Below are 25,393 nucleotides of genomic sequence, written 5' to 3' on the forward strand. Positions count from 1 at the left end.
AGTCCAAATGTGACTGAGATTCTACGACTGTAGTCATTACTACGTTAACATAGGGTTGTTCAGAGCCGTTCATAAGTGCCAAGGTGGATGGATTAAATTCTTTCCCTGTTCTCTTTCTTTTGGAAAGTTTGCCTTCATTAGGAGGGTGGTGAGGATGTTTTCATGGGTAAACTGTGTGTATGTATCGGTGCGTATTTGGAAATTTATTATCATGACTAGTAGTCATTTCAGTATTAGTATTTTGCATGGAGTCTTCAGGAGTGAAGGTGGGGAGGGCGGTGTGTAGTGAAAACAGAAAGTATTTCTAACACATGGGGCTTTTAACTCCTAAAGTAGCTTCCTTAAATTTTGATTTTGTCAAGCGTTTTTCAGCTTGTCAGGTTCTTAATCTATTATGCCCATTATGGTTCTTGAGCAGTCTTGATGAAGGACACCAATCATAGCTTCAGTTACTCGTGTGTGGATAATGCTAGAACCTTCCCTACCTTTAAGACGGATGCGACCACATGAACAGATTCGCTGTACGGGTTCACTTTGACGCCAGAATTTAGTTTCTCCTTTAGGACATGGCAGGATTTTATATTGGCTGAGTTTCTGAATATGCCTTCTGTGAGGGGCCCTTTTTGATTAATAAAGGAAAGCATAGCCTGTAGGAAGAAAAGAAAAGTATAAGGCATCTCATATCCACAAACGCAGAGCACAAGCTTGCCTCCATTTTGAAAGAGGAGGGGAATGTAATGGTACACTGTTTTAGAGCGGGAAGGACCAAAGTCAATTTAGATTGTTTTTTTTTTTTTTTTTCAGTGTCTCTCTATATACTTTCTACCGAAATATCCATTTTACAGTCATACACTGAAACATTTTAAACACTTCTTTTAATCAGATTTTCCTTTCCATTGAGTTTCCACTCTTAAATCTAACTTCTCTGCTTCAAGGCCTTTGCGGAATCACCGTCTGTTTCCTACTTTACCATGCTTTTCTCATTATTCCCCTACGTAGATGCTCTTCCCCAAGTATGGAAGTCTATTTAGGGAATACTCATTTCCCATTTGTTTATTTCTCTTTAAGTGACTGTATACTCCTTTCCTAATTGTTCTATTTCCTTCCCCCTTTTAAAGTCAGGCTCAGAAACTCTCTTGTCCTTCTCTGATTACCCTCCCTTCTCATGAGTCTTAAATTGTCTTTTGCTCTATCTTCATGTCCTCTCTCTGCTGTGTAGAATCTTAATAAGGGCTGGACTCAGGGAATCCAATGGATCTGAAGTCTATTATGCTACTTATCTATTGTGTGAGCTGGGGCACATACATCCTGTACTGAGGCTTTTCTGATTCGGTTAGCAAGTGTGGAGGATGATAATCCTAGCTAGCCCCTAAATTTGCTGTGATGCAAGGACCTGCGGTAGTGGCTAGCAGGTAACAAAGTAGCTAATATGATACATTTCTTCATAGCTAGGAGAATGTTCCCTACATCCCGTACAGTGCTTGCAGAGACACTGAATACTCAGTGAAGGTCCACACTGACAATTCACTACAGCAGTTTGAGATAACACAGGCCAAACTCTGTGGCTTTCATTTGACATATTCTGTTAGGATTAACAGATTCCTATTTGCCAGAGGATGAGTCTATGTTCGTGTCAGATGTTTGCAGTTGTTAGACTGAGTAGACTCCGTTGAAGGAGACTTGAGACTCATGTGAGTGCAGGAAGGCAATGAAGGGAGAGTGTGAAGATGAGGTGGACTCTCAGAGACTCACATACACAGAGTCATTTTGACTGATCTGAACAGGCCTCGGTGGGTCTTTGCGGAAACAAGACCCAAGTGGAATGGACAAGAATGTCTTTTCCTGTTGTATTTGCCTCATGACTCTGCTGGACCTAAGTCAGATTCTGTTCCTTGAAATAACAGTAACAGAGCTTCTCAGCCCAAGCCAGGGGCTGTCTAATGACTTCTCCATTTGGGGATAGATTTGGATGAGGACACGTGGCCTCTCAGAGTTTCCCCACCTCAGGAGGGCTCTAGAAGTCCAAAAGGAGATGACCTACCAGAATTGGGAAGGGCAAGTTGTCTTTATCACACACATCCATGAGGGGAACTCCAAAGAGCTGTCCTGGCTTTGCGGAAGGTGGGGCTGTGCACTGGTTGTGCTGACAAGTGCTGGAACTCTGACAAAAGGCTCTGTCACTGAGAGAACGGCTTGTCACAGTCTTACGGCCGGAGTCTAAGGAAGAAGAGAGAGTACTAGTAGTACTAGTTGTTGTTTAATACGCTGAACCTTCTTTGTCCTTTTTTTTTTTTTTTTTTACAGATTTTATTTAAATTTTGACAGAGGGAGAGAGACAGCGAGAGAGGGAACACAAGCAGAGGGAGGGGGAGAGGGAGAAGCAGGCTTCCCTCGGAGCAGGGAGCCCGATGCGGGGCTCGATCCCAGGACCCCGGGATCATGACCTGAGCTGAAGGCAGACGCTTAATGACTGAGCCACCCAGGCGCCCCAGACACATCTTAATTCCTGATGACTTGTATTTTCCTAAAGATTTCCTCAAAGCAATGTGGTAAGCATCATAAAGCCAAGAAATGTCAGAAATATGGAGGGATTGATGATACGTGTCTCCAGGTTCTGAATCGAAAGTCTACCTTCTAAGGTGGACTGCTGCCAGGTTGCTGTGATTAGCTAGGCTCAAATCGTACTAGCTCTAGTCTCAGGGGCACTTCTCCTAGTCCTATTAATGGCTTTTTTTGGATTCCATCCATCATCTTATTTAGTGTTTACCACAATTCTAAGATTTAGACATTATTTTTATCCACATTTTAGAGATGAATAAACTGATGCTGAGCTAGAAAAACTGATCAAAGGTAATATAGCTGGTAAATGGGGGCACAGGACTTTACACTCTGGAGAGGTTTTTTGACATCAAGTCAAGTCCTTTTTTCTCAATGATGCCAGTTCTTTTCAACCTGTTTCAAAGGGCACTGGAATCCTGTGGTGCCTCAAGAGCCCCTGAGCCAAAAGAGGAGGGAGGGGAAGAAAGGCCCCTTGCTCTGGCTTCAACCAGAGCACATCTAATATACATAAATATATATACTATGGTTATATTTATATAGAATAAGTATCTAATTATATATTATATATATATATATATATAACTACATATATGTGTATGATGTTGTATATATATATAGATATATAGCACCCACTTAGAATTTTGTTAGAAAAAATTCCCAAACACTGTAGCATACCATGATGAGTCCTAATGCCCTTATGATCTACACTAGAAACTTCTTGAAGTCAGACACCTCATCTTATCCTTTCTTTGGTCTCACAACAGTGTGGAACCTCCCTTGACCTGTGAGCCAGCCTTCGGAAGAAGGAGCCCATGGAAATCCTTGCCCTGGCGATGCTCTGGGCTCCAGAACAGCTCTGTCTAAGCATCTCCCATGACCCCTGGCAACCTTGCTGTCTGCTTCTCACTAAAGCCAATTAAATTACTCCCGGTACCTGCAGCCTTCTCGCTGTTACCAAGACTCATTGAGTTCTCGTCCAAGAGGGAAGTGATGTCTTCTCCAAATATCCTGAGGCAATTTTCAATGAGAAATTGTACAAGACAAATCTGTAACACAAAAAGACAAGACTGGGGTGCTCTTTTCCATAGGGCATAGTTATAAATCACATTTTGTATACAGACCTTGGATCTAAGAAAAAATGGGAAGGACTTCTCAGAAAAATTCAGAGTTGATAAAAATATGTAGAAACCAGGGGCTCCTGGGTGGCTCAGTCGGTTAAGCGTCTGCGTTCGGCTCAGGTCATAATCCCAGGGTGCTGGGATCAGCCCTACATCGCGCTCCCTGCTCAGCGGGAAGCCTGCTTCTCCCTCTCCCAATCCCCCTGCTTGTGTTCCCTCTCTCGCTGTGTCTCTCTCAGTCAAGTAAATAAATAAAAGTTTAAAAAAAACACAAAAAAAACAGAAACACATAGAAACCAGAGTTCTCTCAGTAATAACTTAGAAAGAGTGATACTTTCCCGTGTACTTTGGGTACACATTTTAAAATACTGCCCATCCGTGGGCTAAAGTTATAATGCGTGGCCTATTTTAAGAGCTAACATTTTGGGATCAGTGGTTACGTCTTTAAGCCTAGGATAAAATTCGGGGCCCCTCTGTTGGGCGTCTGACTCTTGATTTCGGCGCAGATCACGATCTCATGGTGGTGAGATCCAGCCCCACATGGAGCCAACTTTGGGCTCCGTGCTCAGCGGGGAATGGGCTTGGGCTTCTCCCTCTCCCTCTCCCTCTTCTTCTGCCCCTGCCCCGCTCACACTCTCTCTTTCCCTCTCTCAAATAAATACATATCAAAAAATAAATAAAACAAGGATAATTTTCAAAGTAGCCTACCTTATTAAAGTTTACTTATTTTTTGCTTTTAAATTTTGTTTCCAGTTTTATTGAGCTGTAACTGATGTATACCATCTTATGAAACTTTATAAAGTATGAACAAAAACTTAAGAAAACCATTTCTTAAATGAAGAAGTATCATAAAGTTGGGAAGCAGGGATTTTGGTGGGGTTGTGAGGGAAAACCCACACAGCTGGAGAGAAAACGTATCTGTCTGTCTAACTTCAGTCCCTTCTCACGCATTGCTTTGCCTCATGCTGGCTCTCTCTGGGTGAGCTTGGGGAAGACCTGTCATCTTATTAGGATATTCTGGAATCTCTTGCTAGTTTCCATATGACGTAGCAGAGGTGAAAGAGTAGCTGAGTACTTTTCTAGATGAGCCACAATTGGCAGAGGAAGGCCAATGTGTTTGGAGCCATGGGGGCTCATATTGCCCAAGCCACCCAGGATGTGCCAGTGATGACCGGAGGAGCTGGCTGTTGTCGCCATTGTGTAGTGAGGAAACCATGGCTTTGCCCAAGGTTACGAGTCCCTCAGGGATTAGGCTGAGAGTTGAACCTTGACCGGTGAAGCTCCAAAGCCCAGGTTCTTTCCTATCGTATCACATGACTCTTCTCTCTCTCGTTTAGTCAGTCTAGCGTTTAGTCTCCTGGAGGGGGAAGAAGTGACTCGACTGCTCCGAGTTTCCCGTTTAACGACACCCCTTCCCAGACCCCGCCAGAGTAGCATAAAGAACTCTGCCACTCCACAGGGGCCTAACGAAAATGTGCACTTCACAAAGTTCCATCCGTCAGAGTTACTACTGCACATGTCTGGTTCAAAGTAGGGATTCTACCCCCTGGGGGACAAAAATGAGAGCTCTCATTACCTTTCTTATCAAGTTGTCTTCCAATTCCAAGCTGCCGGAATCAGGTGGGTAAAGAACGCTTGGGGCTATACAAACGGATAAATTATAAGGTTTCATCTGATTGGATGAGGAATGTTGCTCAATGTTGTATAGCACTCCAAAAAGGTATCGCAAGAGAACAACATTTGCTCTTGGCAGCTGGGCTAAAAGCCTAAGGTCAGAAAAACACACTTTTAAATTAGGCAAGTGATTCCACTTAGGAGGTTGGAAAAACAGAGACAGGGAACAGGATACATCCTTGTATATCTAGCACACAACCCGCTCTAGCAGAGTTCCAGGCATGAATGTAGACAAAATTGTTGCCCTGAATTCAGTTCCTGAGCCAGATAAACACTTCTCTGGTTAGGTAAATGTCTGACAGATTTTTAAGGTCATAGCCCTGGCAGTTGTTGCTCTTGATCTGTCTTGGACCAGGGAATTTTGTCTACCAGTTTCAAGGATCCAGAAGGTGTCAAACGGCCAAGGAGTCCACATTAATAAGATCAGGAGAAGAACAATAATAGCCCTAAAGCGTGCCTCTATTCTGAAGCTGGGCCCCATGGGTGTGAAGACTTGAAACTCTTTGGCGTTGGTCATGATTATAGTGGGCAAAGCTGGAAAACGTAAGCCAATGTTTTCCTCATAGTATGTTGGGTGTATTTTGGAGATGTGACCAGAGTAGAGTAATTATTGCATCGTTACCTCCGAGCTGCAGTTATCATCTCCTCTTTGTTGCCTTGATCAATAACACCGAGCCATTTGTCATAGAGGTCAGATAAAAATACACTTCCTGGGATATTTCTTAGAAAGTCCTTAGGGAGATAAAAAAATATGTGTATATATTATAGAAAATATGTATTGGAAATATTCCAGAGAAAATATGTACGTAAAAAATTCAGTTCAGCCCCCACTTCCTTTACAGATACCCAAACTGGGACCCACACGGAGCTCGGCTCTGACTCTCCATTGACTTGCACACGCAGGAGCAGGTGCTTGGATTTTCTCCCGCTAAAACTTAGAGGCATAAAAGCAGAGCTTAGCCTGTGGTGGCAATGAAGATAAAGCTCCCTTCTATCATCTGGAACTTATTTTGTGTGTGTCCTTTTTTTTTGCAAAGTACCACAAACTGACTGGGTCTGGCTATAGACCATCCTAAATCCTATTAGCTTCCTGGACAGAAATACACATACCCATGTTGCTTGTTTTAGACAAGGTGCTAGCTCTTAACTCTAGCAAGAAAAGGCCTGAAACAATCAAAACACAAACAGGTGGGCTCTTGCACACATATTAGGAAAGAACTAGGTCTTCTCACTCGGGGTATGTGTGCTCCCTGGAAGAAAGCTACTCTCACAATTGCTTCATTCTTCCTTTTCTTAACTGTCTAAAAGTCGAGAGTCTAATGGCAGACTCACTGTGGTCCTGAGGATAGATTCATTTCTAGTTTAGGACAATTGTCCAGTTAGTTTGCCATGATATTATCAAGGCCAAGGTTGCAGAGTCTGATTCTCCACCAAGATCCGTCAACTTCAGGAAGAGAAAACTTTAGAAATGTCTAAGCACTCTCCCCACAAGTGCTCACCCTCTTCCTAGCCGGTGCTTATAACACGGAATCAGGAAAGAACCTCCTAACTCTTGCTAGAAAATCGATTCCATGTGTGCACCTTACAGAGGGCAACACTCATCTTGCTACCTAGTGTATCATCATTCTTCTCCTGTCTCCTGATGCCTGTATGTATATTACTACTGGATATCACTATGGCCCCAGTGTAGGAGTGGTTACCTAAGTCATTTCTGGACCTTGCTATTGATCACATCTTCGAACATTAACGGGGGACAAGGGAAGACCAAATGTGACTGAGATTCTACGACTGTATTCATTACTACGTTAACATAGGGTTGTTCAGAGCCGTTCATAAGTGCCAAGGTGGATGGATTAAATTCTTTCCCTGTTCTCTTTCTTTTGGAAAGTTTGCCTTCATTAGGAGGGTGGTGAGGATGTTTTCATGGGTAAACTGTGTGTATGTATCGGTGCGTATTTGGAAATTTATTATCATGACTAGTAGTCATTTCAGTATTAGTATTTTGCATGGAGTCTTCAGGAGTGAAGGTGGGGAGGGCGGTGTGTAGTGAAAACAGAAAGTATTTCTAACACATGGGGCTTTTAACTCCTAAAGTAGCTTCCTTAAATTTTGATTTTGTCAAGCGTTTTTCAGCTTGTCAGGTTCTTAATCTATTATGCCCATTATGGTTCTTGAGCAGTCTTGATGAAGGACACCAATCATAGCTTCAGTTACTCGTGTGTGGATAATGCTAGAACCTTCCCTACCTTTAAGACGGATGCGACCACATGAACAGATTCGCTGTACGGGTTCACTTTGACGCCAGAATTTAGTTTCTCCTTTAGGACATGGCAGGATTTTATATTGGCTGAGTTTCTGAATATGCCTTCTGTGAGGGGCCCTTTTTGATTAATAAAGGAAAGCATAGCCTGTAGGAAGAAAAGAAAAGTATAAGGCTTCTCATATCCACAAACGCAGAGCACAAGCTTGCCTCCATTTTGAAAGAGGAGGGGAATGTAATGGTACACTGTTTTAGAGCGGGAAGGACCAAAGTCAATTTAGATTGTTTTTTTTTTTTTTTTTCAGTGTCTCTCTATATACTTTCTACCGAAATATCCATTTTACAGTCATACACTGAAACATTTTAAACACTTCTTTTAATCAGATTTTCCTTTCCATTGAGTTTCCACTCTTAAATCTAACTTCTCTGCTTCAAGGCCTTTGCGGAATCACCGTCTGTTTCCTACTTTACCATGCTTTTCTCATTATTCCCCTACGTAGATGCTCTTCCCCAAGTATGGAAGTCTATTTAGGGAATACTCATTTCCCATTTGTTTATTTCTCTTTAAGTGACTGTATACTCCTTTCCTAATTGTTCTATTTCCTTCCCCCTTTTAAAGTCAGGCTCAGAAACTCTCTTGTCCTTCTCTGATTACCCTCCCTTCTCATGAGTCTTAAATTGTCTTTTGCTCTATCTTCATGTCCTCTCTCTGCTGTGTAGAATCTTAATAAGGGCTGGACTCAGGGAATCCAATGGATCTGAAGTCTATTATGCTACTTATCTATTGTGTGAGCTGGGGCACATACATCCTGTACTGAGGCTTTTCTGATTCGGTTAGCAAGTGTGGAGGATGATAATCCTAGCTAGCCCCTAAATTTGCTGTGATGCAAGGACCTGCGGTAGTGGCTAGCAGGTAACAAAGTAGCTAATATGATACATTTCTTCATAGCTAGGAGAATGTTCCCTACATCCCGTACAGTGCTTGCAGAGACACTGAATACTCAGTGAAGGTCCACACTGACAATTCACTACAGCAGTTTGAGATAACACAGGCCAAACTCTGTGGCTTTCATTTGACATATTCTGTTAGGATTAACAGATTCCTATTTGCCAGAGGATGAGTCTATGTTCGTGTCAGATGTTTGCAGTTGTTAGACTGAGTAGACTCCGTTGAAGGAGACTTGAGACTCATGTGAGTGCAGGAAGGCAATGAAGGGAGAGTGTGAAGATGAGGTGGACTCTCAGAGACTCACATACACAGAGTCATTTTGACTGATCTGAACAGGCCTCGGTGGGTCTTTGCGGAAACAAGACCCAAGTGGAATGGACAAGAATGTCTTTTCCTGTTGTATTTGCCTCATGACTCTGCTGGACCTAAGTCAGATTCTGTTCCTTGAAATAACAGTAACAGAGCTTCTCAGCCCAAGCCAGGGGCTGTCTAATGACTTCTCCATTTGGGGATAGATTTGGATGAGGACACGTGGCCTCTCAGAGTTTCCCCACCTCAGGAGGGCTCTAGAAGTCCAAAAGGAGATGACCTACCAGAATTGGGAAGGGCAAGTTGTCTTTATCACACACATCCATGAGGGGAACTCCAAAGAGCTGTCCTGGCTTTGCGGAAGGTGGGGCTGTGCACTGGTTGTGCTGACAAGTGCTGGAACTCTGACAAAAGGCCCTGTCACTGAGAGAACGGCTTGTCACAGTCTTACGGCCGGAGTCTAAGGAAGAAGAGAGAGTACTAGTAGTACTAGTTGTTGTTTAATACGCTGAACCTTCTTTGTCCTTTTTTTTTTTTTTTTTTTTACAGATTTTATTTAAATTTTGACAGAGGGAGAGAGACAGCGAGAGAGGGAACACAAGCAGAGGGAGGGGGAGAGGGAGAAGCAGGCTTCCCTCGGAGCAGGGAGCCCGATGCGGGGCTCGATCCCAGGACCCCGGGATCATGACCTGAGCTGAAGGCAGACGCTTAATGACTGAGCCACCCAGGCGCCCCAGACACATCTTAATTCCTGATGACTTGTATTTTCCTAAAGATTTCCTCAAAGCAATGTGGTAAGCATCATAAAGCCAAGAAATGTCAGAAATATGGAGGGATTGATGATACGTGTCTCCAGGTTCTGAATCGAAAGTCTACCTTCTAAGGTGGACTGCTGCCAGGTTGCTGTGATTAGCTAGGCTCAAATCGTACTAGCTCTAGTCTCAGGGGCACTTCTCCTAGTCCTATTAATGGCTTTTTTTGGATTCCATCCATCATCTTATTTAGTGTTTACCACAATTCTAAGATTTAGACATTATTTTTATCCACATTTTAGAGATGAATAAACTGATGCTGAGCTAGAAAAACTGATCAAAGGTAATATAGCTGGTAAATGGGGGCACAGGACTTTACACTCTGGAGAGGTTTTTTGACATCAAGTCAAGTCCTTTTTTCTCAATGATGCCAGTTCTTTTCAACCTGTTTCAAAGGGCACTGGAATCCTGTGGTGCCTCAAGAGCCCCTGAGCCAAAAGAGGAGGGAGGGGAAGAAAGGCCCCTTGCTCTGGCTTCAACCAGAGCACATCTAATATACATAAATATATATACTATGGTTATATTTATATAGTATAAGTATCTAATTATATATTATATATATATATATATATATAACTACATATATGTGTATGATGTTGTATATATATATAGATATATAGCACCCACTTAGAATTTTGTTAGAAAAAATTCCCAAACACTGTAGCATACCATGATGAGTCCTAATGCCCTTATGATCTACACTAGAAACTTCTTGAAGTCAGACACCTCATCTTATCCTTTCTTTGGTCTCACAACAGTGTGGAACCTCCCTTGACCTGTGAGCCAGCCTTCGGAAGAAGGAGCCCATGGAAATCCTTGCCCTGGCGATGCTCTGGGCTCCAGAACAGCTCTGTCTAAGCATCTCCCATGACCCCTGGCAACCTTGCTGTCTGCTTCTCACTAAAGCCAATTAAATTACTCCCGGTACCTGCAGCCTTCTCGCTGTTACCAAGACTCATTGAGTTCTCGTCCAAGAGGGAAATGATGTCTTCTCCAAATATCCTGAGGCAATTTTCAATGAGAAATTGTACAAGACAAATCTGTAACACAAAAAGACAAGACTGGGGTGCTCTTTTCCATAGGGCATAGTTATAAATCACATTTTGTATACAGACCTTGGATCTAAGAAAAAATGGGAAGGACTTCTCAGAAAAATTCAGAGTTGATAAAAATATGTAGAAACCAGGGGCTCCTGGGTGGCTCAGTCGGTTAAGCGTCTGCGTTCGGCTCAGGTCATAATCCCAGGGTGCTGGGATCAGCCCTACATCGCGCTCCCTGCTCAGCGGGAAGCCTGCTTCTCCCTCTCCCAATCCCCCTGCTTGTGTTCCCTCTCTCGCTGTGTCTCTCTCAGTCAAGTAAATAAATAAAAGTTTAAAAAAAACACAAAAAAAAACAGAAACACATAGAAACCAGAGTTCTCTCAGTAATAACTTAGAAAGAGTGATACTTTCCCGTGTACTTTGGGTACACATTTTAAAATACTGCCCATCCGTGGGCTAAAGTTATAATGCGTGGCCTAGTTTAAGAGCTAACATTTTGGGATCAGTGGTTACGTCTTTAAGCCTAGGATAAATTTCGGGGCCCCTCTGTTGGGCGTCTGACTCTTGATTTCGGCGCAGATCACGATCTCATGGTGGTGAGATCCAGCCCCACATGGAGCCAACTTTGGGCTCCGTGCTCAGCGGGGAATGGGCTTGGGCTTCTCCCTCTCCCTCTCCCTCTTCTTCTGCCCCTGCCCCGCTCACACTCTCTCTTTCCCTCTCTCAAATAAATACATATCAAAAAATAAATAAAACAAGGATAATTTTCAAAGTAGCCTACCTTATTAAAGTTTACTTATTTTTTGCTTTTAAATTTTGTTTCCAGTTTTATTGAGCTGTAACTGATGTATACCATCTTATGAAACTTTATAAAGTATGAACAAAACTTAAGAAAACCATTTCTTAAATGAAGAAGTATCATAAAGTTGGGAAGCAGGGATTTTGGTGGGGTTGTGAGGGAAAACCCACACAGCTGGAGAGAAAACGTATCTGTCTGTCTAACTTCAGTCCCTTCTCACGCATTGCTTTGCCTCATGCTGGCTCTCTCTGGGTGAGCTTGGGGAAGACCTGTCATCTTATTAGGATATTCTGGAATCTCTTGCTAGTTTCCATATGACGTAGCAGAGGTGAAAGAGTAGCTGAGTACTTTTCTAGATGAGCCACAATTGGCAGAGGAAGGCCAATGTGTTTGGAGCCATGGGGGCTCATATTGCCCAAGCCACCCAGGATGTGCCAGTGATGACCGGAGGAGCTGGCTGTTGTCGCCATTGTGTAGTGAGGAAACCATGGCTTTGCCCAAGGTTACGAGTCCCTCAGGGATTAGGCTGAGAGTTGAACCTTGACTGGTGAAGCTCCAAAGCCCAGGTTCTTTCCTATCGTATCACATGACTCTTCTCTCTCTCGTTTAGTCAGTCTAGCGTTTAGTCTCCTGGGGGGGGAAGAAGTGACTCGACTGCTCCGAGTTTCCCGTTTAACGACACCCCTTCCCAGACCCCGCCAGAGTAGCATAAAGAACTCTGCCACTCCACAGGGGCCTAACGAAAATGTGCACTTCACAAAGTTCCATCCGTCAGAGTTACTACTGCACATGTCTGGTTCAAAGTAGGGATTCTACCCCCTGGGGGACAAAAATGAGAGCTCTCATTACCTTTCTTATCAAGTTGTCTTCCAATTCCAAGCTGCCGGAATCAGGTGGGTAAAGAACGCTTGGGGCTATACAAACGGATAAATTATAAGGTTTCATCTGATTGGATGAGGAATGTTTCTCAATGTTGTATAGCACTCCAAAAAGGTATCGCAAGAGAACAACATTTGCTCTTGGCAGCTGGGCTAAAAGCCTAAGGTCAGAAAAACACACTTTTAAATTAGGCAAGTGATTCCACTTAGGAGGTTGGAAAAACAGAGACAGGGAACAGGATACATCCTTGTATATCTAGCACACAACCCGCTCTAGCAGAGTTCCAGGCATGAATGTAGACAAAATTGTTGCCCTGAATTCAGTTCCTGAGCCAGATAAACACTTCTCTGGTTAGGTAAATGTCTGACAGATTTTTAAGGTCATAGCCCTGGCAGTTGTTGCTCTTGATCTGTCTTGGACCAGGGAATTTTGTCTACCAGTTTCAAGGATCCAGAAGGTGTCAAACGGCCAAGGAGTCCACATTAATAAGATCAGGAGAAGAACAATAATAGCCCTAAAGCGTGCCTCTATTCTGAAGCTGGGCCCCATGGGTGTGAAGACTTGAAACTCTTTGGCGTTGGTCATGATTATAGTGGGCAAAGCTGGAAAACGTAAGCCAATGTTTTCCTCATAGTATGTTGGGTGTATTTTGGAGATGTGACCAGAGTAGAGTAATTATTGCATCGTTACCTCCGAGCTGCAGTTATCATCTCCTCTTTGTTGCCTTGATCAATAACACCGAGCCATTTGTCATAGAGGTCAGATAAAAATACACTTCCTGGGATATTTCTTAGAAAGTCCTTAGGGAGATAAAAAAATATGTGTATATATTATAGAAAATATGTATTGGAAATATTCCAGAGAAAATATGTACGTAAAAAATTCAGTTCAGCCCCCACTTCCTTTACAGATACCCAAACTGGGACCCACACGGAGCTCGGCTCTGACTCTCCATTGACTTGCACACGCAGGAGCAGGTGCTTGGATTTTCTCCCGCTAAAACTTAGAGGCATAAAAGCAGAGCTTAGCCTGTGGTGGCAATGAAGATAAAGCTCCCTTCTATCATCTGGAACTTATTTTGTGTGTGTCCTTTTTTTTTGCAAAGTACCACAAACTGACTGGGTCTGGCTATAGACCATCCTAAATCCTATTAGCTTCCTGGACAGAAATACACATACCCATGTTGCTTGTTTTAGACAAGGTGCTAGCTCTTAACTCTAGCAAGAAAAGGCCTGAAACAATCAAAACACAAACAGGTGGGCTCTTGCACACATATTAGGAAAGAACTAGGTCTTCTCACTCGGGGTATGTGTGCTCCCTGGAAGAAAGCTACTCCCACAATTGCTTCATTCTTCCTTTTCTTAACTGTCTAAAAGTCGAGAGTCTAATGGCAGACTCACTGTGGTCCTGAGGATAGATTCATTTCTAGTTTAGGCCAATTGTCCAGTTAGTTTGCCATGATATTATCAAGGCCAAGGTTGCAGAGTCTGATTCTCCACCAAGATCCGTCAACTTCAGGAAGAGAAAACTTTAGAAATGTCTAAGCACTCTCCCCACAAGTGCTCACCCTCTTCCTAGCCGGTGCTTATAACACGGAATCAGGAAAGAACCTCCTAACTCTTGCTAGAAAATCGATTCCATGTGTGCACCTTACAGAGGGCAACACTCATCTTGCTACCTAGTGTATCATCATTCTTCTCCTGTCTCCTGATGCCTGTATGTATATTACTACTGGATATCACTATGGCCCCAGTGTAGGAGTGGTTACCTAAGTCATTTCTGGACCTTGCTATTGATCACATCTTCGAACATTAACGGGGGACAAGGGAAGTCCAAATGTGACTGAGATTCTACGACTGTAGTCATTACTACGTTAACATAGGGTTGTTCAGAGCCGTTCATAAGTGCCAAGCTGCATGGATTAAATTCTTTCCCTGTTCTCTTTCTTTTGGAAAGTTTGCCTTCATTAGGAGGGTGGTGAGGATGTTTTCATGGGTAAACTGTGTGTATGTATCGGTGCGTATTTGGAAATTTATTATCATGACTAGTAGTCATTTCAGTATTAGTATTTTGCATGGAGTCTTCAGGAGTGAAGGTGGGGAGGGCGGTGTGTAGTGAAAACAGAAAGTATTTCTAACACATGGGGCTTTTAACTCCTAAAGTAGCTTCCTTAAATTTTGATTTTGTCAAGCGTTTTTCAGCTTGTCAGGTTCTTAATCTATTATGCCCATTATGGTTCTTGAGCAGTCTTGATGAAGGACACCAATCATAGCTTCAGTTACTCGTGTGTGGATAATGCTAGAACCTTCCCTACCTTTAAGACGGATGCGACCACATGAACAGATTCGCTGTACGGGTTCACTTTGACGCCAGAATTTAGTTTCTCCTTTAGGACATGGCAGGATTTTATATTGGCTGAGTTTCTGAATATGCCTTCTGTGAGGGGCCCTTTTTGATTAATAAAGGAAAGCATAGCCTGTAGGAAGAAAAGAAAAGTATATGGCATCTCATATCCACAAACGCAGAGCACAAGCTTGCCTCCATTTTGAAAGAGGAGGGGAATGTAATGGTACACTGTTTTAGAGCGGGAAGGACCAAAGTCAATTTAGATTGTTTTTTTTTTTTTTTTTCAGTGTCTCTCTATATACTTTCTACCGAAATATCCATTTTACAGTCATACACTGAAACATTTTAAACACTTCTTTTAATCAGATTTTCCTTTCCATTGAGTTTCCACTCTTAAATCTAACTTCTCTGCTTCAAGGCCTTTGCGGAATCACCGTCTGTTTCCTACTTTACCATGCTTTTCTCATTATTCCCCTACGTAGATGCTCTTCCCCAAGTATGGAAGTCTATTTAGGGAATACTCATTTCCCATTTGTTTATTTCTCTTTAAGTGACTGTATACTCCTTTCCTAATTGTTCTATTTCCTTCCCCCTTTTAAAGTCAGGCTCAGAAACTCTCTTGTCCTTCTCTGATTACCCTCCCTTCTCATGAGTCTTAAATTGTCTTTTGCTCTATCTTCATGTCCTCTCTCTGCTGTGTAGAATCTTAATAAGGGCTGGACTCAGGGAATCCAATGGATCTGAAGTCTATTATGCTACTTATCTATTGTGTGAGCTGGGGCACATACATCCTGTACTGAGGCTTTTCTGATTCGGTTAGCAAGTGTGGAGGATGATAATCCTAGCTAGCCCCTAAATTTGCTGTGATGCAAGGACCTGCGGTAGTGGCTAGCAGGTAACAAAGTAGCTAATATGATACATTTCTTCATAGCTAGGAGAATGTTCCCTACATCCCGTACAGTGCTTGCAGAGACACTGAATACTCAGTGAAGGTCCACACTGACAATTCACTACAGCAGTTTGAGATAACACAGGCCAAACTCTGTGGCTTTCATTTGACATATTCTGTTAGGATTAACAGATTCCTATTTGCCAGAGGATGAGTCTATGTTCGTGTCAGATGTTTGCAGTTGTTAGACTGAGTAGACTCCGTTGAAGGAGACTTGAGACTCATGTGAGTGCAGGAAGGCAATGAAGGGAGAGTGTGAAGATGAGGTGGACTCTCAGAGACTCACATACACAGAGTCATTTTGACTGATCTGAACAGGCCTCGGTGGGTCTTTGCGGAAACAAGACCCAAGTGGAATGGACAAGAATGTCTTTTCCTGTTGTATTTGCCTCATGACTCTGCTGGACCTAAGTCAGATTCTGTTCCTTGAAATAACAGTAACAGAGCTTCTCAGCCCAAGCCAGGGGCTGTCTAAGGACTTCTCCATTTGGGGATAGATTTGGATGAGGACACGTGGCCTCTCAGAGTTTCCCCACCTCAGGAGGGCTCTAGAAGTCCAAAAGGAGATGACCTACCAGAATTGGGAAGGGCAAGTTGTCTTTATCACACACATCCATGAGGGGAACTCCAAAGAGCTGTCCTGGCTTTGCGGAAGGTGGGGCTGTGCACTGGTTGTGCTGACAAGTGCTGGAACTCTGACAAAAGGCCCTGTCACTGAGAGAACGGCTTGTCACAGTCTTACGGCCGGAGTCTAAGGAAGAAGAGAGAGTACTAGTAGTACTAGTTGTTGTTTAATACGCTGAACCTTCTTTGTCCTTTTTTTTTTTTTTTTTTTTACAGATTTTATTTAAATTTTGACAGAGGGAGAGAGACAGCGAGAGAGGGAACACAAGCAGAGGGAGGGGGAGAGGGAGAAGCAGGCTTCCCTCGGAGCAGGGAGCCCGATGCGGGGCTCGATCCCAGGACCCCGGGATCATGACCTGAGCTGAAGGCAGACGCTTAATGACTGAGCCACCCAGGCGCCCCAGACACATCTTAATTCCTGATGACTTGTATTTTCCTAAAGATTTCCTCAAAGCAATGTGGTAAGCATCATAAAGCCAAGAAATGTCAGAAATATGGAGGGATTGATGATACGTGTCTCCAGGTTCTGAATCGAAAGTCTACCTTCTAAGGTGGACTGCTGCCAGGTTGCTGTGATTAGCTAGGCTCAAATCGTACTAGCTCTAGTCTCAGGGGCACTTCTCCTAGTCCTATTAATGGCTTTTTTTGGATTCCATCCATCATCTTATTTAGTGTTTACCACAATTCTAAGATTTAGACATTATTTTTATCCACATTTTAGAGATGAATAAACTGATGCTGAGCTAGAAAAACTGATCAAAGGTAATATAGCTGGTAAATGGGGGCACAGGACTTTACACTCTGGAGAGGTTTTTTGACATCAAGTCAAGTCCTTTTTTCTCAATGATGCCAGTTCTTTTCAACCTGTTTCAAAGGGCACTGGAATCCTGTGGTGCCTCAAGAGCCCCTGAGCCAAAAGAGGAGGGAGGGGAAGAAAGGCCCCTTGCTCTGGCTTCAACCAGAGCACATCTAATATACATAAATATATATACTATGGTTATATTTATATAGTATAAGTATCTAATTATATATTATATATATATATATATATATAACTACATATATGTGTATGATGTTGTATATATATATAGATATATAGCACCCACTTAGAATTTTGTTAGAAAAAATTCCCAAACACTGTAGCATACCATGATGAGTCCTAATGCCCTTATGATCTACACTAGAAACTTCTTGAAGTCAGACACCTCATCTTATCCTTTCTTTGGTCTCACAACAGTGTGGAACCTCCCTTGACCTGTGAGCCAGCCTTCGGAAGAAGGAGCCCATGGAAATCCTTGCCCTGGCGATGCTCTGGGCTCCAGAACAGCTCTGTCTAAGCATCTCCCATGACCCCTGGCAACCTTGCTGTCTGCTTCTCACTAAAGCCAATTAAATTACTCCCGGTACCTGCAGCCTTCTCGCTGTTACCAAGACTCATTGAGTTCTCGTCCAAGAGGGAAATGATGTCTTCTCCAAATATCCTGAGGCAATTTTCAATGAGAAATTGTACAAGACAAATCTGTAACACAAAAAGACAAGACTGGGGTGCTCTTTTCCATAGGGCATAGTTATAAATCACATTTTGTATACAGACCTTGGATCTAAGAAAAAATGGGAAGGACTTCTCAGAAAAATTCAGAGTTGATAAAAATATGTAGAAACCAGGGGCTCCTGGGTGGCTCAGTCGGTTAAGCGTCTGCGTTCGGCTCAGGTCATAATCCCAGGGTGCTGGGATCAGCCCTACATCGCGCTCCCTGCTCAGCGGGAAGCCTGCTTCTCCCTCTCCCAATCCCCCTGCTTGTGTTCCCTCTCTCGCTGTGTCTCTCTCAGTCAAGTAAATAAATAAAAGTTTAAAAAAAACACAAAAAAAAACAGAAACACATAGAAACCAGAGTTCTCTCAGTAATAACTTAGAAAGAGTGATACTTTCCCGTGTACTTTGGGTACACATTTTAAAATACTGCCCATCCGTGGGCTAAAGTTATAATGCGTGGCCTAGTTTAAGAGCTAACATTTTGGGATCAGTGGTTACGTCTTTAAGCCTAGGATAAATTTCGGGGCCCCTCTGTTGGGCGTCTGACTCTTGATTTCGGCGCAGATCACGATCTCATGGTGGTGAGATCCAGCCCCACATGGAGCCAACTTTGGGCTCCGTGCTCAGCGGGGAATGGGCTTGGGCTTCTCCCTCTCCCTCTCCCTCTTCTTCTGCCCCTGCCCCGCTCACACTCTCTCTTTCCCTCTCTCAAATAAATACATATCAAAAAATAAATAAAACAAGGATAATTTTCAAAGTAGCCTACCTTATTAAAGTTTACTTATTTTTTGCTTTTAAATTTTGTTTCCAGTTTTATTGAGCTGTAACTGATGTATACCATCTTATGAAACTTTATAAAGTATGAACAAAACTTAAGAAAACCATTTCTTAAATGAAGAAGTATCATAAAGTTGGGAAGCAGGGATTTTGGTGGGGTTGTGAGGGAAAACCCACACAGCTGGAGAGAAAACGTATCTGTCTGTCTAACTTCAGTCCCTTCTCACGCATTGCTTTGCCTCATGCTGGCTCTCTCTGGGTGAGCTTGGGGAAGACCTGTCATCTTATTAGGATATTCTGGAATCTCTTGCTAGTTTCCATATGACGTAGCAGAGGTGAAAGAGTAGCTGAGTACTTTTCTAGATGAGCCACAATTGGCAGAGGAAGGCCAATGTGTTTGGAGCCATGGGGGCTCATATTGCCCAAGCCACCCAGGATGTGCCAGTGATGACCGGAGGAGCTGGCTGTTGTCGCCATTGTGTAGTGAGGAAACCATGGCTTTGCCCAAGGTTACGAGTCCCTCAGGGATTAGGCTGAGAGTTGAACCTTGACTGGTGAAGCTCCAAAGCCCAGGTTCTTTCCTATCGTATCACATGACTCTTCTCTCTCTCGTTTAGTCAGTCTAGCGTTTAGTCTCCTGGGGGGGGAAGAAGTGACTCGACTGCTCCGAGTTTCCCGTTTAACGACACCCCTTCCCAGACCCCGCCAGAGTAGCATAAAGAACTCTGCCACTCCACAGGGGCCTAACGAAAATGTGCACTTCACAAAGTTCCATCCGTCAGAGTTACTACTGCACATGTCTGGTTCAAAGTAGGGATTCTACCCCCTGGGGGACAAAAATGAGAGCTCTCATTACCTTTCTTATCAAGTTGTCTTCCAATTCCAAGCTGCCGGAATCAGGTGGGTAAAGAACGCTTGGGGCTATACAAACGGATAAATTATAAGGTTTCATCTGATTGGATGAGGAATGTTTCTCAATGTTGTATAGCACTCCAAAAAGGTATCGCAAGAGAACAACATTTGCTCTTGGCAGCTGGGCTAAAAGCCTAAGGTCAGAAAAACACACTTTTAAATTAGGCAAGTGATTCCACTTAGGAGGTTGGAAAAACAGAGACAGGGAACAGGATACATCCTTGTATATCTAGCACACAACCCGCTCTAGCAGAGTTCCAGGCATGAATGTAGACAAAATTGTTGCCCTGAATTCAGTTCCTGAGCCAGATAAACACTTCTCTGGTTAGGTAAATGTCTGACAGATTTTTAAGGTCATAGCCCTGGCAGTTGTTGCTCTTGATCTGTCTTGGACCAGGGAATTTTGTCTACCAGTTTCAAGGATCCAGAAGGTGTCAAACGGCCAAGGAGTCCACATTAATAAGATCAGGAGAAGAACAATAATAGCCCTAAAGCGTGCCTCTATTCTGAAGCTGGGCCCCATGGGTGTGAAGACTTGAAACTCTTTGGCGTTGGTCATGATTATAGTGGGCAAAGCTGGAAAACGTAAGCCAATGTTTTCCTCATAGTATGTTGGGTGTATTTTGGAGATGTGACCAGAGTAGAGTAATTATTGCATCGTTACCTCCGAGCTGCAGTTATCATCTCCTCTTTGTTGCCTTGATCAATAACACCGAGCCATTTGTCATAGAGGTCAGATAAAAATACACTTCCTGGGATATTTCTTAGAAAGTCCTTAGGGAGATAAAAAAATATGTGTATATATTATAGAAAATATGTATTGGAAATATTCCAGAGAAAATATGTACGTAAAAAATTCAGTTCAGCCCCCACTTCCTTTACAGATACCCAAACTGGGACCCACACGGAGCTCGGCTCTGACTCTCCATTGACTTGCACACGCAGGAGCAGGTGCTTGGATTTTCTCCCGCTAAAACTTAGAGGCATAAAAGCAGAGCTTAGCCTGTGGTGGCAATGAAGATAAAGCTCCCTTCTATCATCTGGAACTTATTTTGTGTGTGTCCTTTTTTTTTGCAAAGTACCACAAACTGACTGGGTCTGGCTATAGACCATCCTAAATCCTATTAGCTTCCTGGACAGAAATACACATACCCATGTTGCTTGTTTTAGACAAGGTGCTAGCTCTTAACTCTAGCAAGAAAAGGCCTGAAACAATCAAAACACAAACAGGTGGGCTCTTGCACACATATTAGGAAAGAACTAGGTCTTCTCACTCGGGGTATGTGTGCTCCCTGGAAGAAAGCTACTCCCACAATTGCTTCATTCTTCCTTTTCTTAACTGTCTAAAAGTCGAGAGTCTAATGGCAGACTCACTGTGGTCCTGAGGATAGATTCATTTCTAGTTTAGGCCAATTGTCCAGTTAGTTTGCCATGATATTATCAAGGCCAAGGTTGCAGAGTCTGATTCTCCACCAAGATCCGTCAACTTCAGGAAGAGAAAACTTTAGAAATGTCTAAGCACTCTCCCCACAAGTGCTCACCCTCTTCCTAGCCGGTGCTTATAACACGGAATCAGGAAAGAACCTCCTAACTCTTGCTAGAAAATCGATTCCATGTGTGCACCTTACAGAGGGCAACACTCATCTTGCTACCTAGTGTATCATCATTCTTCTCCTGTCTCCTGATGCCTGTATGTATATTACTACTGGATATCACTATGGCCCCAGTGTAGGAGTGGTTACCTAAGTCATTTCTGGACCTTGCTATTGATCACATCTTCGAACATTAACGGGGGACAAGGGAAGTCCAAATGTGACTGAGATTCTACGACTGTAGTCATTACTACGTTAACATAGGGTTGTTCAGAGCCGTTCATAAGTGCCAAGCTGCATGGATTAAATTCTTTCCCTGTTCTCTTTCTTTTGGAAAGTTTGCCTTCATTAGGAGGGTGGTGAGGATGTTTTCATGGGTAAACTGTGTGTATGTATCGGTGCGTATTTGGAAATTTATTATCATGACTAGTAGTCATTTCAGTATTAGTATTTTGCATGGAGTCTTCAGGAGTGAAGGTGGGGAGGGCGGTGTGTAGTGAAAACAGAAAGTATTTCTAACACATGGGGCTTTTAACTCCTAAAGTAGCTTCCTTAAATTTTGATTTTGTCAAGCGTTTTTCAGCTTGTCAGGTTCTTAATCTATTATGCCCATTATGGTTCTTGAGCAGTCTTGATGAAGGACACCAATCATAGCTTCAGTTACTCGTGTGTGGATAATGCTAGAACCTTCCCTACCTTTAAGACGGATGCGACCACATGAACAGATTCGCTGTACGGGTTCACTTTGACGCCAGAATTTAGTTTCTCCTTTAGGACATGGCAGGATTTTATATTGGCTGAGTTTCTGAATATGCCTTCTGTGAGGGGCCCTTTTTGATTAATAAAGGAAAGCATAGCCTGTAGGAAGAAAAGAAAAGTATATGGCATCTCATATCCACAAACGCAGAGCACAAGCTTGCCTCCATTTTGAAAGAGGAGGGGAATGTAATGGTACACTGTTTTAGAGCGGGAAGGACCAAAGTCAATTTAGATTGTTTTTTTTTTTTTTTTTCAGTGTCTCTCTATATACTTTCTACCGAAATATCCATTTTACAGTCATACACTGAAACATTTTAAACACTTCTTTTAATCAGATTTTCCTTTCCATTGAGTTTCCACTCTTAAATCTAACTTCTCTGCTTCAAGGCCTTTGCGGAATCACCGTCTGTTTCCTACTTTACCATGCTTTTCTCATTATTCCCCTACGTAGATGCTCTTCCCCAAGTATGGAAGTCTATTTAGGGAATACTCATTTCCCATTTGTTTATTTCTCTTTAAGTGACTGTATACTCCTTTCCTAATTGTTCTATTTCCTTCCCCCTTTTAAAGTCAGGCTCAGAAACTCTCTTGTCCTTCTCTGATTACCCTCCCTTCTCATGAGTCTTAAATTGTCTTTTGCTCTATCTTCATGTCCTCTCTCTGCTGTGTAGAATCTTAATAAGGGCTGGACTCAGGGAATCCAATGGATCTGAAGTCTATTATGCTACTTATCTATTGTGTGAGCTGGGGCACATACATCCTGTACTGAGGCTTTTCTGATTCGGTTAGCAAGTGTGGAGGATGATAATCCTAGCTAGCCCCTAAATTTGCTGTGATGCAAGGACCTGCGGTAGTGGCTAGCAGGTAACAAAGTAGCTAATATGATACATTTCTTCATAGCTAGGAGAATGTTCCCTACATCCCGTACAGTGCTTGCAGAGACACTGAATACTCAGTGAAGGTCCACACTGACAATTCACTACAGCAGTTTGAGATAACACAGGCCAAACTCTGTGGCTTTCATTTGACATATTCTGTTAGGATTAACAGATTCCTATTTGCCAGAGGATGAGTCTATGTTCGTGTCAGATGTTTGCAGTTGTTAGACTGAGTAGACTCCGTTGAAGGAGACTTGAGACTCATGTGAGTGCAGGAAGGCAATGAAGGGAGAGTGTGAAGATGAGGTGGACTCTCAGAGACTCACATACACAGAGTCATTTTGACTGATCTGAACAGGCCTCGGTGGGTCTTTGCGGAAACAAGACCCAAGTGGAATGGACAAGAATGTCTTTTCCTGTTGTATTTGCCTCATGACTCTGCTGGACCTAAGTCAGATTCTGTTCCTTGAAATAACAGTAACAGAGCTTCTCAGCCCAAGCCAGGGGCTGTCTAAGGACTTCTCCATTTGGGGATAGATTTGGATGAGGACACGTGGCCTCTCAGAGTTTCCCCACCTCAGGAGGGCTCTAGAAGTCCAAAAGGAGATGACCTACCAGAATTGGGAAGGGCAAGTTGTCTTTATCACACACATCCATGAGGGGAACTCCAAAGAGCTGTCCTGGCTTTGCGGAAGGTGGGGCTGTGCACTGGTTGTGCTGACAAGTGCTGGAACTCTGACAAAAGGCCCTGTCACTGAGAGAACGGCTTGTCACAGTCTTACGGCCGGAGTCTAAGGAAGAAGAGAGAGTACTAGTAGTACTAGTTGTTGTTTAATACGCTGAACCTTCTTTGTCCTTTTTTTTTTTTTTTTTTTTACAGATTTTATTTAAATTTTGACAGAGGGAGAGAGACAGCGAGAGAGGGAACACAAGCAGAGGGAGGGGGAGAGGGAGAAGCAGGCTTCCCTCGGAGCAGGGAGCCCGATGCGGGGCTCGATCCCAGGACCCCGGGATCATGACCTGAGCTGAAGGCAGACGCTTAATGACTGAGCCACCCAGGCGCCCCAGACACATCTTAATTCCTGATGACTTGTATTTTCCTAAAGATTTCCTCAAAGCAATGTGGTAAGCATCATAAAGCCAAGAAATGTCAGAAATATGGAGGGATTGATGATACGTGTCTCCAGGTTCTGAATCGAAAGTCTACCTTCTAAGGTGGACTGCTGCCAGGTTGCTGTGATTAGCTAGGCTCAAATCGTACTAGCTCTAGTCTCAGGGGCACTTCTCCTAGTCCTATTAATGGCTTTTTTTGGATTCCATCCATCATCTTATTTAGTGTTTACCACAATTCTAAGATTTAGACATTATTTTTATCCACATTTTAGAGATGAATAAACTGATGCTGAGCTAGAAAAACTGATCAAAGGTAATATAGCTGGTAAATGGGGGCACAGGACTTTACACTCTGGAGAGGTTTTTTGACATCAAGTCAAGTCCTTTTTTCTCAATGATGCCAGTTCTTTTCAACCTGTTTCAAAGGGCACTGGAATCCTGTGGTGCCTCAAGAGCCCCTGAGCCAAAAGAGGAGGGAGGGGAAGAAAGGCCCCTTGCTCTGGCTTCAACCAGAGCACATCTAATATACATAAATATATATACTATGGTTATATTTATATAGTATAAGTATCTAATTATATATTATATATATATATATATAACTACATATATGTGTATGATGTTGTATATATATATAGATATATAGCACCCACTTAGAATTTTGTTAGAAAAAATTCCCAAACACTGTAGCATACCATGATGAGTCCTAATGCCCTTATGATCTACACTAGAAACTTCTTGAAGTCAGACACCTCATCTTATCCTTTCTTTGGTCTCACAACAGTGTGGAACCTCCCTTGACCTGTGAGCCAGCCTTCGGAAGAAGGAGCCCATGGAAATCCTTGCCCTGGCGATGCTCTGGGCTCCAGAACAGCTCTGTCTAAGCATCTCCCATGACCCCTGGCAACCTTGCTGTCTGCTTCTCACTAAAGCCAATTAAATTACTCCCGGTACCTGCAGCCTTCTCGCTGTTACCAAGACTCATTGAGTTCTCGTCCAAGAGGGAAGTGATGTCTTCTCCAAATATCCTGAGGCAATTTTCAATGAGAAATTGTACAAGACAAATCTGTAACACAAAAAGACAAGACTGGGGTGCTCTTTTCCATAGGGCATAGTTATAAATCACATTTTGTATACAGACCTTGGATCTAAGAAAAAATGGGAAGGACTTCTCAGAAAAATTCAGAGTTGATAAAAATATGTATAAACCAGGGGCGCCTGGGTGGCTCAGTCGGTTAAGCGTCTGCGTTCGGCTCAGGTCATAATCCCAGGGTGCTGGGATCAGCCCTACATCGGGCTCCCTGCTCAGCGGAAAGCCTGATTCTCCCTCTCCCACTCCCCCTGCTTGTGTTCCCTCTCTCGCTGTGTCTCTCTCAGTCAAGTAAATAAATAAAAGTTTAAAAAAAAAACACAAAAAAAGAGAAACACATAGAAACCAGAGTTCTCTCAGAAAAAACTTAGAAAGAGTGATACTTTCCCGTGTACTTTGGGTACACATTTTAAAATACTG

General features: G+C 43.0%; 3 protein-coding genes across 3 annotated transcripts; all 3 read right to left on the bottom strand.

Annotated features, from left to right (window-relative positions):
* Positions 1-873: 873 nt before the first annotated feature.
* On the bottom strand, positions 874-5,861 carry LOC135363002 (rho GTPase-activating protein 20-like). Its single transcript, XM_064583100.1, has 3 exons — positions 5,254-5,861; positions 3,494-3,605; positions 874-2,217 (listed from the first exon to the last, which is right to left on the bottom strand). Exons 1-3 carry the CDS (start codon positions 5,347-5,349, stop codon positions 2,015-2,017), a joined length of 411 nt encoding a protein of 136 aa, XP_064439170.1. The 5' UTR covers positions 5,350-5,861; the 3' UTR covers positions 874-2,014.
* Positions 5,862-7,985: 2,124 nt separating this feature from the next.
* LOC135363004 (rho GTPase-activating protein 20-like) lies at positions 7,986-12,517 on the bottom strand. Its single transcript, XM_064583109.1, has 3 exons — positions 12,370-12,517; positions 10,610-10,721; positions 7,986-9,329 (listed from the first exon to the last, which is right to left on the bottom strand). The coding sequence occupies exons 1-3, from the start codon at positions 12,463-12,465 to the stop codon at positions 9,127-9,129; spliced, it is 411 nt and encodes a 136-aa protein (XP_064439179.1). The 5' UTR covers positions 12,466-12,517; the 3' UTR covers positions 7,986-9,126.
* Positions 12,518-15,101: 2,584 nt separating this feature from the next.
* On the bottom strand, positions 15,102-19,633 carry LOC135363005 (rho GTPase-activating protein 20-like). The gene is made up of 3 exons (XM_064583112.1): positions 19,486-19,633; positions 17,726-17,837; positions 15,102-16,445 (listed from the first exon to the last, which is right to left on the bottom strand). The coding sequence occupies exons 1-3, from the start codon at positions 19,579-19,581 to the stop codon at positions 16,243-16,245; spliced, it is 411 nt and encodes a 136-aa protein (XP_064439182.1). The 5' UTR covers positions 19,582-19,633; the 3' UTR covers positions 15,102-16,242.
* Between the last annotated feature and the right edge of the window lie 5,760 nt (positions 19,634-25,393).

The sequence above is a fragment of the Mirounga angustirostris genome, unplaced genomic scaffold (assembly GCF_029215605.1).
Source record: "Mirounga angustirostris isolate CCGP_5_RB_7025 unplaced genomic scaffold, mMirAng1.0.hap1 SCAF_2, whole genome shotgun sequence".
Lineage (NCBI taxonomy): Eukaryota > Metazoa > Chordata > Mammalia > Carnivora > Phocidae > Mirounga > Mirounga angustirostris.